The sequence below is a fragment of the Ailuropoda melanoleuca genome, chromosome 1 (assembly GCF_002007445.2).
Source record: "Ailuropoda melanoleuca isolate Jingjing chromosome 1, ASM200744v2, whole genome shotgun sequence".
Lineage (NCBI taxonomy): Eukaryota > Metazoa > Chordata > Mammalia > Carnivora > Ursidae > Ailuropoda > Ailuropoda melanoleuca.
The window spans coordinates 52,906,870-52,923,934 of record NC_048218.1 but is presented as its reverse complement, the minus strand read 5'-3'; the positions used below and the strand labels follow the sequence as shown (position 1 = coordinate 52,923,934).

The 17,065-nt window shown below is 36.8% G+C and overlaps 1 protein-coding gene across 1 annotated transcript in view; it reads left to right on the top strand.

The window, feature by feature from the left end:
- The window catches only part of MORC1 (MORC family CW-type zinc finger 1), a 156,077-nt gene that overhangs the window by 70,284 nt on the left and 68,728 nt on the right, over nucleotides 1-17,065 (top strand). Inside the window, exons 15-16 of the mRNA XM_034665385.1 lie at nucleotides 12,323-12,451; nucleotides 15,333-15,438. Coding sequence (XP_034521276.1) covers nucleotides 12,323-12,451; nucleotides 15,333-15,438 — 235 coding nt within the window. The remainder of the gene's footprint in view (nucleotides 1-12,322; nucleotides 12,452-15,332; nucleotides 15,439-17,065) is intronic.

Here is a 17,065-nt window from a genome sequence, read left to right as displayed (position 1 = left end):
TTGATTGAAACCATCAAAGCTTTGCTTTGGTAGCTTATTAATGAATTCTATTACTTCTCCTCTCGGCTAATTGATTCCCTGGATGTCTTCGTACATTCTGTGAATAGATACGAAACTGACATCTAGGAGGGTGTCGCCTTTCTCCTCTTTTTAAGAGGCAGAGTCTGTGTGAACTGCTCTTTTAGTTACTGGTGTTTGGCAAATGTTTAGTAAGTTATTGCAGCAGTTCCCATTATTTTTTCCGAGTTTTAAAAGGCTCCTGAAAAATTAATCAGATTAATTTAAACATTTGGAATCTTCTGAATAAAGTACTCTACACATAGCTAGCAGTAAATTAAATTTTCAGTTCTCAGATACTTGTTCTAGAAATTAGGACTTTAATTCTGTGTGCATTAATCCCTGATTATTCCACTAATATAACAAGCTTGTTGATTATTCAAGCAAAAACCTCAAGATATGTATTCTTTTATAATTTTGAATATTATCCGTGTGCTTGTAGCCATTTCCTGTTTACAAAATAAACTGAATTTTTAGATCAGAATACTTGGAGGATACTAATATAATTTTGGAATTAATAAAGCTTGGGTTATCTTCATAGTATTCTTTATAGGTGGGTGGAAGTATTTAAGATGTATATTTAAAAATCAAGTACTTCTCAAATTTTGAAGTTTTACCTCTTTTAATTGATTTCTGGAGGAAAGGGCAATTTAAAAACCACCATCAAGACATTAACAAAGCATTAACAAAAAAACATCAGTTATTGAAGCCACTTATATAATAACCAAATGTCCATAATTATATATCACACCATTAGCCAAAGCCAACTTAATATAATGAATGATTATTACTAATTTTGCTATTTCTTGCCAGAGTATAATAGACAATTTTTTTCCAGCTCTATTAAGATATAATTGACAGAAAATAATGGTATATACTTAAGATGTACACATGATTTGATATATATATGCATTGTGAATTTCTTACCACAATCAAGTTAATCAACACATCCTTCACCTCACACAGTTATCATTTTGCATATGTGTGGAGGTAGAATGCTTAAGATCTGCTCTCCTAGCAAATTTCAAGTATACAGTATGGTACTACTATAATCATAGCTGCCATGCCATACATTAGATCCTCAGAACTTATTCACCTTATTACTGAAAGCCTGGAGGCCAACATCCCCCCATTCACCCTACCCTATAGCCGCTAGCAACCACCGTTCTACTTTCTGTTTCTATGAGCCCAACTTTATTTTTTTAGATTTCTACATATGAATGATATCATACAGTGTTTGTTTTTCTCTGGCTTATTTCACTTCGCCTAATGGCTTTTAGGTTCATTCATGTTGCAGATGTCAGGATGTCTAACTTTTTATGGCTGGATAATATTGCATTATCTAATCATATTTTTTTAAACCATTCATCCACCAATGGACATAGAGGTTCCATATTTCTGTATCTTGGCTATTCAGAATAATGCTGTAGTGAACATGAGAGTGCCTGTATCTCTTTAAGGTACTGATACCATTTCCTTCAAATGTATATCCATCCACAAGTGGGATTTCTGGGTCATATAGTAGTTCTATTTTTAATATTTTGAGAAACCTCCATACTGTTTTCCATAATGGTTGTACCAATTTACATTCCCACCAACAGTGCGTGAGGGTTTCCTCTTCTCCATATCTTCATCAACATGTGTTTTTTCTTCTCTTTTTGATAATAACCATCCTACTAGGGGGGAGTGATACTGTGCTTTTGACTTACATTTCTCTGATGATTAACATCTTTTCATGTCCTTTGGCCAATTGTCTATTCAGGTACTCTGCCCATTTTATTATCAGAGTATAAGGTTTTTGTTTGTTTGTTTTTGCTATTGACTTGTGTGAGTTCCTTGCATATTTTAGGTATTAAGCCTTTATCAGATACGTGGTTTGCAAATATTTTCCTCCTCCTGTATGTTGCCTTTTCATCTTGTTGATTGTTTTCTTTGCTGTGCAGAAGCTTTTCAGTTTGATGTCATCCCACTTGTTTTTTTTGTTGTTGTTGTTGTTGTTTGCTTTTATTATCTGTGCTTTTGGTATCATATAAAAAATAGACCAGTGTCAAGAAGATTTTCCATTATTACTCAGCCATCAGAAAGAATGATTACCCAACATTTGCAGCAACATGGATGGGACTGGAGATTATGCTAAGTGAAATAAGTCAAGCAGAGAAAGACAATTATCATATGGTTTCACTCAATATAAGGAATAGCAGGGAGATCGGTAAGAGAAGGAAGGGAATAATGAAGGGGGGATAAACAGAAAGGGGAATGAACCATGAGAGACTATGGACTCTGGGAAATAAACTGAGGGTTTCAGAGGGGAGGGAGCTGGGGGGATGGGCTAGCCCGGTGATGGGCATTAAGGAGGACAAGTATTGCATGGTGCACTGGGTGTTATACGCAAACAATGAATCATGGAACACATCAAAAACTAATGATGTACGGTATGATGACTAACATATCATAATAATAAAAAAAAAGAAGCCTTTTCCCTATGTTTTCTTCTATGAGTTTTATGGTTTCAGGACTTATGGTTGAGACTTTAACCCATTTTGAGTTAATTTTTATAAGTGGTGTAAGATAGGGCCCAGTTTCATATTTTTGCATGTGGACATAAAATTTTTCCAGCACTGTATATTGAAGAGACCGTCCTTTCCCCATTGTGTGTTCTTGGTACCCTTGTCAAATATTAGTTGAGTGGATTTATTTCTGGGCTTTCTATTCTATTCCAGTGGTCTATGTGTCTCTCTTTATGCCACTATCATACTGTTTTAATTACTATAGCTTTGTAATATATTTTGAAATCAGAAGTCTGATGCCTCCAGCTTTTTTCTTCTTTTTCAAGATAGTTTTGGCTTTTCAGGGTCTTCTGTAGTTCCATACAAATTTGGAGATTGTTTTTTTTTACTACTTTTGCATTGAATCTGTGGATTGCTTGAGTAGTATGGATACTTAAAAAATATTAATTCATCCAACCCAAGAATGTGGGATATCCTTCCATTTATTTAGTATCTTTTCAATTTCTTTCATCAGTGTCTTATTGTTTTCAGTATATAAGGCTTTTACCTCTGTGGTTAAATTTAATCCGAAGTATTTTATTGTTTTTGATGTTACCGTAAATGAGATTTCTTTCTTAATTTCTCTTTCAGACAGTTCATTGTTAGTGGCAGAAATGCAATTGATTTTAGTATGTTGATTTTGTATCCTTTGTTTTTACTGAATTTGTTGATTAGTTCTAGCAAGTTTCTTGGTGGAGTCTTTAGGTTTTCCGTATATACTATCATGTCACCTGCAAACCAGAAATTTTTTTTTTTACTTCTTCCTTTCTGATTCGGATGCTATTTATTTTTCTTCATATCTAATTGCTCTAACTAGGACTTCCAGTACAATGTTGAATACAAGTGATGAGTAGGCATCCTTGTCTTTTTCCTGATCTTGAATAAAAGCTTTTAACTTTTCAGTATTGAATACGATATTAGCTGTGGACTTGACATAATGGCCTTCATCGTGTTGAGGTACATTCCTTCTATACCTAATCTGTTGAGAGTTTTTATCTTAAAAAGATAGTGAATTTTGTCAATGTTCTTTTTTTTAATTGAAGCATAGTGGACATACACTGTTATATTAGTTCAAGTGTACAACATAGTGATTCAACATTTATATATATTATGAAGTGCTCACCATGATAAACCTAGCTGTCATCTGTCATCATACAAAGTTGTTACATATTATTAACTATATTTCCTATATTGCACATTGTATTCTCATCTCTTATTATTTTAAAACTGGAAGTTTGCACCATTTGTTTATTTTATTTAGGTTCATTTATTTATTTCAGAGAGAGAGAGGGCATAGTGGGAAGGGGCAGAGGGAGCAGGAGAGAGAGAACCTCAAGCAGACTCCCCTCTGAATGTGGAGCCCAACGTGAGGCTCTATCCCACAACCCTGAGATCATGACCTGAGCCAAAATCAAGAGTTGGACACTCAACTGACTGAGTCATTCAGGCACCCTTAGAAGATTGTACCTTTTAATTCTCTTCCCGTGTTTTGTTCATCTCCCCTGGCAACTACCAGATTGTTCTCTATTTATGAGTTTGTTTCTATTTTGTTTTGCTTTTTAGATTCCACATATAAGTGAAATCACATGGTATTTTTCTTTCTGTGTGTGATTAATTTCACTTAGCTTAATACCATCTAGGTCCATCCAGGTTGTCACAAATGACAGAATTTCATTCTTTTTAATGGTTCAATAATATTCCATTGTATATGTATACCACATCTTTATCCATTCATCTGTTGATGGACCCTTAGGTTGTTTCCATATCCTGGCTATAGTTAATAATGCTGTAATGAACATAGGGTTGCATGTATCTTTTTGAATTAGTGTAAATAACCAGAAGTGTAATTGCTGGATCATATGGTAGTTCTATCTTTAGTTTTTTTATGAAACTTCATACTTTTTCCATAGTGGATGCATCATTTTACATTCCCACTCCTTGTGCACCAGGGCTGCCTTTTCTCCACATCCTCACCAACACTTGTCATTTCTTGTCTTTTTGATAATAGCCATTCTGACAGTTATGAGGTGATATCTTATTGTGATTTTGATTTGTATTTCCTTAACTGTCAGTGAAGTTGAGCATCTTTTCATGTGTCCATTGGCTATATGTATTTCTTTGGAGAAATGTGTATTTAAGTCATCTACCCATTTTTTTTTAAGATTTTATTTATTTATTTGACAGAGATAGATACAGCCAGCGAGAGAGGGAACACAAGCAGGGGGAATGGGAGAGGAAGAAGCAGGCTCATAGCGGAGGAGCCTGATGTGGGGCTTGATCCCCTAACGCGGGGATCACGCCCTGAGCCAAAGGCAGACGCTTAACCGCGGTGCCACCCAGGCGCCCCATCTACCCATTTTTTAATTACATTGGTTTTTTGGTGGTTTTTTTTTCTGATACTGAGCTGAGTTCTTTATGTATTTTTGTTTTATTTAAATTCTAGTTAGTTAACATATAGTGAAATATTGGTTTTAGGAGTAGAATTTAGTGATTCATTACTTACATATAACACCCAGGGCACACCACATCAAGTGCCCTCCTTAATACCTATCATTGATTTAGCCCATCCCCTGCCCACCTCCCCCAAAGCAAGCCTCAATTTTTTCTCTATAGTTAAAGAGTCTCCTATGGTTTGCTTCCCTGTCTTTTTTTTTTCTCTTCCCCTGTGTTCATCTGTTTTGTTTCTTAAATTCCTCATATGTGTGAAATCATATTGTATTTGTCTTCCTCTGACATATTTCACTTAGCATAGTACACTCTGGCTCCATCCACGTTGTTGCAAATGGCAAGATTTCATTCTTTTTTATGGCTGAGTAATATTCCATTGTATATATATATGTATATACTACATCTTCTTCATCCATTCATCAGTCAGTGGACATTTGGGCTCTTTCCATAGTTTAGCTATTGTTGATAATGCTGCTATAAACATAGGGATGCAGGTTCCCCTTTGAGTCAGTATTTTTGTATCCTTTGGGGAAATACCTAGTAGTGCAATTGCTGGGTCATAGGGTAGTTCTATTTTTAACTTTTTGAGGAATTTCCATGCTGTTTTCCAGAGTGGATGCACCAGTTTGCATTCCCGCTAACAGTGTAAGAGGGTTCCCCTTTCTCTGCATCCTTGCCAACATCTGTTGTTGTTTCTTGTGTTGTTAATTTTAGCCATTTTGACAGGTGTGAGATGGTATCTCATTGTGATTATGATTTGTATTTCCCTGATGATGAGTGATGTTGAGCATCTTTTCATGTGTCTCTTGGCCATATGTATGTCTTCTTTGGAGAAATGGCTATTCATGTCTTCTGCCCATTTCTTAGCTGGATTATTTGTTTTTCAGATGTTGCATTTGATAAGTTCTTTATAGATTCTTGATGCTAACCCTTTATCTGATATGTCATTTGCAAATATCTTCTCCCATTCTGCAGGCTGCCTTTTAGTTTTATTGATTGTTTCCTTCACTGTGCAGAAGCTTTTTCTCTTGATGAAGTCCCAGTAGTTCATGTTTGTTTTTGTTTCTCTTGCCTCTGGTTATGTATCTAGTAAGAAGTTGCTACGGCTGATGTCAAAGAGGTTGCTGCCTGTGTTCTCCTCTAGAATTTTGACGGTTTCCTGTCTCACATTTAGGTCTTTCATCCATTTTGAATTTGTTTCTGTGTGTGGTATAAGAAAGTGGTCCAATTTTGTTTTTCTGCATGTTGCTGTCCAGTTTTCCCAACACCTTTTGTTGAAGAGACTTTTTTCCATTGGATATTCTTTCCTGCTTTGTTAAAGATTAGTTGATCATATAGTTATGAGTCCATTACTGGGTTTTCTCTTCTGTTCTGTTGATCTATATGTCTTCTTTTGTTTCAGTACCATACTGTCTTGATGAATACAACTTTGTAATGTAGCTGGAAGTCAGGAATTGTGATGCCTTCAGCTTTGTTTTCTTTTTCAAGATTGCTTTGGCTATTTGGGGTCTTTTGTGGAATATTTTGATATTAACCCTTACTGGCTATATGTCATTTGCAGATATCTTCTCCCATTCAGGATTTTGCCTTTTTGTTTTGTTGATGGTTTTCTTTGCTATGCAAAGCTGTTTAGTTTGATGTACTCCCTTTTGTTAAGTTTTTGCTTTTGTTGCCCTTTGCTGGAGGAGATCCAAAAAAATGCTCTCAGATTGATATTCAAGAGCAACTGACTATGTTTTCTTCCAGGAGTTTTATGGGTTTTGGTCTTACATTTAAGTCTGTAATTAATTTTGAGTTATTTTTTATATATATTGTGTAAATTTTATTCTTTTGCATGTAGTTGTCCTCACATGTCCTTTCTACATGTATTGGGATGATGATATGTTTTTTATCTTAACTTCCATTAATGTGGTGTATTGCATTTATTGATTTGTGTATAAATCAATTTCATCCAGGGATAGATTCCACTTGATCATAGCATATGATCCTTTTGTGTGTGTGTGTGTGTGCTGTTGACTATTATTTCTTGTATTATTTTGAGGAGCTTTCCATCTGTATCCATTGGTGATATTAGCCTGTACTTTTCTTGTGGTGTCCTCATCTAGTTTTGGAGTCAAAATAATATTGGCTTTGTAAAATGAGTTTGGCAGTGTGCCCTTCTCTTCAATTTTTTTGGAAGAGTTTGAGAAGGATAGCCATTAATTGTTATTTAAATGTCTGATAGAATTCACCAGTGAAGCCATCTGGTCCTGAGCTTTTTTTTGTTGGGAAATTTTTGTTTATTGATTAAATCTTCTTACCAGTTACAGGTTTTTCAGATTTTCTATTTCTTCATAATTCAGTCTTAGACATTTGTATGTTTTTAGGAAATTACCCCTTTCTTATAGATTATGTGATTTGTTGGCATGTAATTGTTCACAGTAGTCTCTTATCTTTTGTTTTTCTGGGGTAACAGTTGTAATGTGTCCTCTTTGGTTTCTGATTTTGAGTCTTCACTCTTGTTCTTACTTTAATTAAGGGTTTGTCAATTTTGTTTATATTTTCAAAAAGTAGTTTTTAGTATCATTGATCTTATCTATTGTTTTTCTGTTCTCTCTTTCATTTATTTCTACTGATATTGGCTATTTCCTTCCTTCTAAGTTTGGGCTTCATTTGTTCTTTCTCTAGCTCCTTGAGGTGAAAAGATTGTTTATTTGAGATCTTTCTTGTTTTTTAATGTGTTTATTGCTATGAACTTCCTCTTAAAACTGCTTTTATTGCTTTGTTAAGGTTTGGTATGCTGTTTCTATTTTCATTTATCTCAGTATATTTTTAAACTTCTTTTTTGAATTCCTCTTTGACCCATTGGTTATTTAAGAATATATTGTTTAATTTTTACCTGTTTTTGAATTTTTCACCTTTTCTCCTATTAGTAATTTTTAGTTTATACAATTATAGTCAGAAAAGATATTTGATGATGATTTTAGTATTTGTCAATTTGTGAAGACTTGTTTGTGATCTAACATGATATATCCTGGAGAATGTTCCATGTGTGTCTGAGAAGAATGTGTATGTTACTGCGTTTGGGTGAAATACTGTGTGTCTGTTAGATCCATTTGCTCTAAAGTATGGTTCATGTACCTTATTTCCTTACAATTTTTCTCTGTGATTAATGTATCCGTTGTTGAAAGTGGGGTAATGAAGTCTCCTACTGTTATTGCATTGTCATTTATTTCTGCCTTTAGATTTGTTAATATTTGCTTAATATATTTAGGTGCCCTGATGTTGGGGTGTATGTGTATATATATATATGTAAAATATATATATATAAAATTGTTATTTCCTCTTGATGAATTTACTCTTTTACCATTATATAATGACCTCCTTTGTTTCTTGTTGAACTTTTTGGGTTAAAGTGTTATTTGTCTGGTATCAGTATAGCTATCCTCACTCTCTTTTGCTTTCTATTTGCATAGGATATCTTTTTCCATCCCTTCACTTTGAGCTTATATATATCCTTAAAACTGAAGTGAGTATCTTACAGTCAGCATATAGTTGGGTGTTGTTTTTTTAATCTACTCAGCCACTTTATGTTTTTGATTAGAGAATATTATCCATTTGCATTTAACGTAATTGTTGATAGATAGGGACTTATTATTGGCATCTTATTGTTTTAATTGCTGTTTTTTGTTCCTTTGTTTCTTTTCTTGCTGTCTTTCTTTGCAATGTGATGATTTTCTGTAGTGTAATGCTGTGAATCCTGTCTCTTTATTTTTTGTTTTGCTTTATTGTTTGTTTTGCTTTACTTTTGTTTATCCTAGGTTTTGCTTTACTATGAGGCTTGCATAAAACATGCTTTAGTTATAACAGTAGTTTAAGCTTATGACAGGTTAACTTCAATCTCATACAAAAGCTCTACCTTGTTACTCCCTTTCCCCACAAACATTCTTTGTTTTTTTCACAATTCACGTGTTTTAATATTGTATATACACTAAGAAATTATTATAGCTATACTTATTTTTAATGCTTTTGTCTTAACCTTTATACTACAATTAAATGATTTATACACCACTATTCTATACTAGAGCATTCTGAATCTGACTATGTACTTACTTTTACCAGTAAATCTTACATTTTCATGTTTTCAAGTTACTAATTAGTATCCTTTCATTTCAGCTTAAAGAATTCCCTGTAGCATTTCTTGTAAGGTAGGTCTGGTGGTAATGAAAAAGCTTAGCTTTTGTTTGGGAAATTCTTTGTGTCTCCTTAATTTCTGAAGGACATCTTTGCCAGGTAAATTATTCTGGGTTGGCAGCTGGTGGTGTTCTTGTTGTCGTTTTTTTTGTTTGTTTGTTTTTTGTTTTTTTTTTTTAGCACTTTGATTATATCATCTCACACTCTCTTGATTTACAAGGTTTCTGCTGAAAAATCCACTGATGGCTTGGTGGAGGTTCCCTCGTATGGGAGGAATTTTTTTCAGGGTATCTGTATAAATGTCTACAGACTAACACATAAAAGAAAATAGAAACCGGCATGATATGTTTCCTCCTGCTGCTATCCTTCTGACTTACTTATCCACTTGCTGAAGCATCTGCCTAGTCTTCAGGGTCCAGTCCTTGGCAATTTGTTTTAATAACATGTTGTAAGTTGTGCATGTTGGTGTAGTTTCTGTCTGGTGAAACAAAGTTGAATTTCTGTTGACAGTTAGAATAAGCTGTTTCTGACCCCCAGAGTGAATAATTCTGGTTGTTTTCTTTGTCCTGATATCTGCTTTGAATAGTATAATATCTTCTATCAGGCTTGCTCATGATGTTTGGGCTACTGAATATCCTCTCTTCTGCTTTGATAGCCAGTCATTCTTTAGTATTATTTAATCTTGCACGTAAACATTAAGCTCTGTGTGTCAGCCTCTGAAAACAAAATCCTAACATAGCCACTGTCTTCAAGGATTTCGCTATCTAGAGGGAAAAATAGGCATAAAGTAAACTAAAATGTAATGCGTAAGCGTTAAAGAATGATGTGATCACAGAGCAGGGATCATCCCACCCTTGAGAGGTATGTGCCTGTTTCTAACATCCTAGTAGTTTTACCACCCTTAAGGTGTTTATGTTGGGGTTCACAGTTGATACTTGTTTTAGAAGTTAGGTGGGTTGTGTTAACTGTGTTTAGTTAATATTTCATGGAGAGACATGATTTCACCTTCATTTTAACCCATACAGCACATTAATAAAAGGTATTTTGTCAAGATTAGCAGCGTTTTTTGAGGGCTTGTTACGTGCAGGATGCTGAGCTCCGTGTTGAGGGCATGCGAAGTTATAAAGCACAGTTCCTCCTTTGAAAAGGTACAGTATCCTTGGGGAAGCAATATTTAGAGAGAGGATAAATATAATACAGCAGCAACTTAAATTTCTGCAGAGCGCTATAGTTCTTAGTACACCTTCGCATTTATTCTTCATGATAACCCTGTAAGGCAAGTTATTGTAAACACTTTATGATAAGAAAAATCAGTAGCTTCCCACAGTTATACAACTAATGTGTGGCAGAGACAGCAGTCCAAGACATCTGACTCTAATCTGCAGCACCTCTTACTCCGACATAGTAAAAACTGAGTAGTTCATGCGGAAATCAGAGAATGAGGTCTCAAGCCCTGTCCAGACACCAAAAAATATTTCAGGATCTGCTGTGCAGTGAAGAAGTAGCGTCTGGGCTGGGCCAAGATTCAATGCTGAGCAATTAGCTGAACGCCTAGAGTTTGAGTTGAGAGAAGCCCAAGAAGCAGAGTCCAAAGGGAAAATTGGATCCTGCTAGGAGTTTTGTAAAGAGACGAGATAGGAGAGCTGGGAATTTGTGAGGGCCGTTTTCAGCCTGGCCCAATTTCATATTTCCTTTCAAAGATGGAGTTCCTTCTTTGCTTGTCTTAATGGCACATAGCATTCAGAACCTAAATTTTAACAGGAATAGTATGGTGTGGGGATATTTATTTGTAGCTTGCATGGATTATACAGTCGTCTGTTAAGGTTGATGTAAGGCTGGCCCTCCTGCATATATTTTATTTCCAAGGTGTGTGTGTTAGATTCTCACTATTTGTACATTGGTTGAAATGTTTTATATCTGCCACCTTTCAAGTGCTCGGTTGCCACATGTGGCTGGTGGTTACCATACTGGACAGAGTGGTAAACTTGGATTCTTTTTAAAAAAAAATTTTTTTTTAAAGTACTACGTGCACATGTAGAAATATTCAGTGTTCAGTAGGTAAAAAATGAAAGGTGAAAGTGTCTTCTCCCCACCTTCTTCTCAATTTCTTTCCCTCTCCAATGGCATCTACTATTAAAACTTTCTGTTATTTCCTTTCAGGAATAGGAAGGCATATCCATCAAAATTGTATATGTATAAGCTTTTTATAAATTACAAAAATTGACTATGCTAGGTATTCTGTTTCATATCGTTTTGTTTCTTTTTGTTTGTTTCATATCTTTTTTTAAAAGAAAATATTATTAACATGCTATCTAAGAGGCCTTGACACAACTATGCATTTAGCTCTCACTGCCTGTTTTAAAGGTTGCCTACTGTCCTTTGTTTGGAAAGAGTGTTTTTCAGTTTCCTATTTTAGGTTTTTATGTTGTTTCCTTTTTTCTTTTGCTATTCAAACAGTTTTGTGATCGGTATAGTCTTTGTTTTGTATGTTTGTAGCGAAGGTCCTAGCAGCGCGATTGCTGGATCAAAGGATAAGAGCACAGCCTCTTAAGAAGGGCTGCTAGTGGTCGTCCGTGACTAGTGCTGCGTCTAAGCAAGGAGGGAGTATAGAATCTGGGGTGAGGGTGGGGTGTAAAAGACTAGAAAGAGGGGGACCAGAGGTAAAATAATGGTGAAGAAACTGGTGGTGGGACAAGATGATAAATATCTGTATCAATAGATTGAAGGGCGGCCTTTAAGTTTAATCAGTACAGTCGCTTCTGGGAGTAGTTAAGAAAAAAAATTTAAATGTTAATGTAGTTTATTGCAATATGTATATATTTTTATAACTGCTATTGTATTTGTTTTAAAATATTGCAATCATAATATATTTGTTATAAATAGTTAGGAAAATGCAGGTATAAAGCAGAAGACAAATTTGACCCATACTCAGAGAAAACTATTAATATTTTATTTCTTATTTTTGTGTATGTGTTTTTACATAGTTGAGATCATATTGTATATACACGTACTTATATTCAAACTCTGCTTATCATCCTGATCTTGTTGATTTAATTTTCCTTCATTATTTTTTGCCTGCCTTTTTTCTTTTTTTTAAGGTAATAGAAATCTAACATTGTTTTGGAATGAATTTGGATACCAGAGTGACAAGGACATGGAGAAATCTTTAGATTCTGTTCAGTATCAAAGACGACAAGCCATGGCCATCCCATTCATCATTCAGTGTGGTAAGTGTTGAATTCCATTCCAGTTAGCACTTAGTTCCCAGTAGCAAGTCATTGTGCTAGGAAATGGATTGTGAGGGAGACAGAGGTGGGTAGGACAGCGTGCTTGCTTTCAAGGAGATTAGGGTCGAGGAAAGGTTTAGAAATACATGAAACCAATTGTAATAGAGATGAAAATAAGGTAAATGAGCTCAAAGAGTTGTCAAGTTACTTGAGGTTTAAAAGGGAGGTGATGGAAGTTGAGGCCAGGCTTCATGACAGAGGTAGCCTTTGCCATGGTCTTTAGAGTAGACTTTTTTTTTTAACCTTCTTCGATGTGGCCGCTTCTCTCCCTTTAGTTGTGGAGTTTGTTCTGCCAGTCTTCAGGTCTGTCTGGGGTATTTCAGATGATGTGATAGTTATCTAGCAGTGTTCGAGGGACAACGTGAGTCTGCGCTCCCACAGCTCCATCACCATCTTCCTCTACGTCTCTCGAAGGTAGAATTTTGAGAGGCGGAGAAGTAGTGGGGAAGGTGTGTTAACATCAAGTGTACACTTCAGCTAATATTTTTGTGATAGAATATAGAAACAGTTATTTTTCATTTTAATACTTAGCACTGTGTTAAATATATAGCACTTAGTAATTGACTACTGGATGAACATCAGTGAATAATAAAAGACAAGAGTGTTTAGGTTGAGTAAACCCATTAGAGGGCTTGGAATGCCAGAGTAAGGCGTTTTTACTTTGATAAGTAATGATGAGGCTCTGGGAGTTTTTCAGTAGAAGAACATCATTGAAGCATTGAGCACTGACGATTGTGTGCCTCTGATGCATCTTCTAGCCGCTGTATAAAGGTTTAGAAAATAAAGGAACACTCCGCTATCTGCAAGGAATCTGCCATCCAGAGGGGAAGGCAGCCAGGCAAACAAAAAAGTGCACAATAGTAGTTATTTACACTGTGCCCAGGGAACACCTGTCCCACCTTGTCCCTGGGGCGGTCCACAGAGGACCTGAGCATCCTATGTCACCTGTGGTAAGGTAGCTCTGGCAGCTCAGTGCAGGGTGATTTGGAGGAGGGCTAGCACAAAGGTTGAGGTCAGCACTGTAGGAAGACTACTGACATCATCCAGGATCCAGGGGAGAAATTGTAAATGTCCGAAGAAAATCATGGCTGTGTGATTTCAGAGGAAAATACATGCCAGACATTTATAAGGAATAATTGAGGAAATGGATGATGCAGTAATATGCAGCACCCTATTGGGTGGTAGCAATAATGGCTAAAAGTTACTATGTGTCTTTGATGTGTGCAAGGTACTGCCAGAATCCAGCCTCCAGTATCTGAGAACTGTAAGAAATTGGGCAAATTCCTTAACTTCTTTAAGCCTCAGTTTTCAGACTTATAAAATGGGGTTAGTATTTGTAGCTACATCTTACAGCTTTGTGAAAAAATGAATTAACACATATAAAGTTTACTAAGTGCTTAGGGTAGTGTATTAGGGTTCTCCAGAGAAACAGAAGCAATAGGACGGATGGGGGGGTGGATAGATAGGTATTAATTCTGGGAATTGGTTCACATGATTAAGAAGGCTAACGAGTCTCGAGACCTGCAGTCAGCTTGCTGGAGACCCAGGAGAGCCACTGGCTTAATTCCAATTTGAGTCTGATGGCCTGAACTGGGAGGCCCAGTGATGTAGTTCCAGTCTGAATGTTGACAGGCTTGACACTCAGGAAGCGCTGATCTTTCAGTTTGAGTCTGAAGGCAAAGAAAAACTGATGTCTCAGCTCAAGACAGGAAGGAAAATTTCCTTTTTTCTTACAGGACAGTAAGCCTTTTTGTATCTATTCAGTTCTTCAACTGATTGGATGAGGCCCACCCATGTTAGGGAGGGTAGTCTCTACTCAGTCTATCAGCGCAAATGTTCTCATCCAAAACACCCTCACAGGCATACCCAGAATAATGTTTGACCAGATATCTGGGTTACCCCATGGACCTGTCGAACTGACACATAAAATTTACCATCATAAATAATGCCTAGCAATGTTAGCTTTTATCATTATTATGTCATTTAATCTTCAACTATCTTTTTAGGTAAATGCTAATATTAATCTCTTTTTACAGATGATGATACTGAAGCATAGGGAAGTATTTTGTCCAAGATCATAGATGTAGTAACTGGTAGAGCGATTCCAGTTCTTAGCCACTGTGACTTGAACACTGTGTGTTCTTAACCAATGTGCATACTGCCGCGATCTTTGATGAACAGAGAGAATGTTTACCTAGGAGCCGTTAGCTGTGTATGTGGATAGAATTCAGGATTAGAGTTGAGAATAGCCTGGAGAGACTGGAGTGCCTTGGTTCTATAGGCAGGGAAGGAGTGAAAGGAGGAAATAGACGAAAGACGTCAGAAATCACAGACTGGAGGGTGGGGTAAAGAGCAGGAGACTGGTGCAGAGCAAGGAACTGTGTAAGAGGTTCAGAGAGCTTGATTTTCCTTGTTATGGTAGTTGTGTGGTTGGAGATGGAAAGTGGTATTGGCAGCAGAGGGATCGTAGGTTGGAGAAAATAAAAGAGTTGAGTCACTAGAAGTCTTCCTGTGGTTCAAGAAGAGGTGGGGAGGGACCTAGTCAACATTCTTCTGGCTGAAAGGAGCAGGAACTGACCGGAAAGAACTTAAGCAATAACAGCAACAGCAATAATAACAACACTGTACTGGTGGTGGTTTGGGGTAGCTCATAGAATCCTAGACTAGTTGTACCACCAGATGAAGGTACGTGGTCATGGATTCACTTGTCTCTGGATAGAAAGCTATGTCATACTTTTGGTATGTGCAGTCTGACATGTTACTTGCTGTGTTCACTTCTGACTGTGCTCTTTCTTGTGTGTGATTTTGTTTTCATTATCAGATCTTTGCCTTAAATGGAGAGTCTTGCCGCCTTCTATTACTTATCAGGAAAAAGAATTTTTTGACTTCTGGGTTTGTGCTAATAATCCTAACCTCTTGGAAAACAGGTAGTTTTTGATAGTTTTCTAAAATTCATTATCCATTTTTAATTCCCAAAAATGCATATGTGTGAAACCAGAAAATGTCGGTGATAGATACATTTCAGCTTGGTAGCGGTCATCCCTGTGAACTCTTTCTAGTTCCTGGCCACCTGTGGAAAGATGCTTCGTTAGTGTGCTTTTCCATCAAGATAAAGGAGACCTGCATGTAGCTATTTGCAAACTTTGGGATGTGCAGATCTGTGCTTCCGCTGGCAGGAGACCATGATCCAGTGTTGGAGTTCTGCCTTCTAGTTCGTTTTCACACCACATACAGCCTTATTGTAAAGGAGTCTTACCCAGAGGGTATCTCCAGGGGCACTAACCTGTTAGACCCTGTGCATTTTCTATTTAAGTCACATATTGATTTCATTGCTTTGGGCTCTTGGAGGAAGTAGTTCAGACTAAAACAGGAAAAAGACCGATTAAGTATTGATGAATGTCACTGTTATCACAGGCCCTTTAGACTTACATTATTTTCCTGGGGGAGGGAAGGAATGAGTATCCCCCTTTAAAGAAGGCACCCCTAAATCAAACATTTGCTTCTCCCTGGAGTTTGTTCTAAGTTCTTTGGCCTGGATAAGTGGATCAATATTGCTAATACAGACATTAGAGTAATAACTCCTGTTTGGTTATTTTTATCCAGCCCTAAAAAAAGAAAAAGAAGGGAAAATTAAAACACACACACACACACACACACACACACACACACACACACCAACATTTAGAAACTGCTGCTACTACCCCTTCCCCCTGGAGTCCCCAAGTTTCCCATATTTAGAGACTAAGGAAAATACCAGAGGTGGTAAGGGCTCTTAGAGTCCTCATAGCCCAGGGCTTTTTAGTCTTGTTTCTTGGTTTGTAGCAGAACCTGTTTTCCCCAAATAAAATTTGTTCAGACCCCAAATATATGAGATAAATGTAGAACTTCCCTGATTAAATTGGAAGCTGGGAATCTGAGGGCCCAAGACTCCACTTCTCATTTCTGTTCTGGACTCTCTGTAGAAAGCCTAGAGCTCTAGGGAGCGTGATTATAAAATACTGAGCTAGCCTCACGCCTTCATTTTAGAGAAGTGAAAATTGAAGCCCAGTGGGGGCTAGGAAACCTGTTCATGAGTTTACTGTTCAAGGTGTCTGACTCCTAACTGGGCTCCAGCCCTGGCTTGAAACTGAAGTATCTCCTACAAAGAAGTCAGGGGTTGGCCTGGGTTCAATATTAAGAAGAGTTACTAATATTGATCCCTTCCTATGAGCTAAGAACTTTTCATTCAGTATTAGGATAGTGTTTTAAGTTCTAACTCTGGGGCCAGACTGCCTGTGTTTGACTCCTCTGGCTCCATTAGCTGTGAGATCTTGGATAGGTGACAGAATCTCTCTTTAACTTGGCTTTCTATCACTTAGAATGGGGTGTAATCACAGTACCTTTTGCATCTTCTCTGGGTCCTGCTGAGCCCCTTAGAAAGTCAGTTTACTGACTTCCTGGTTACTGGGAACTTCTTAGTTATAAGCCATGAGAATTTAGGTCCCTCCCCACAGATCTAACATGTATTTGTGGCTTCTTAGCCCAGTCTTGGGCATTCTCAGACCCATAGAACTG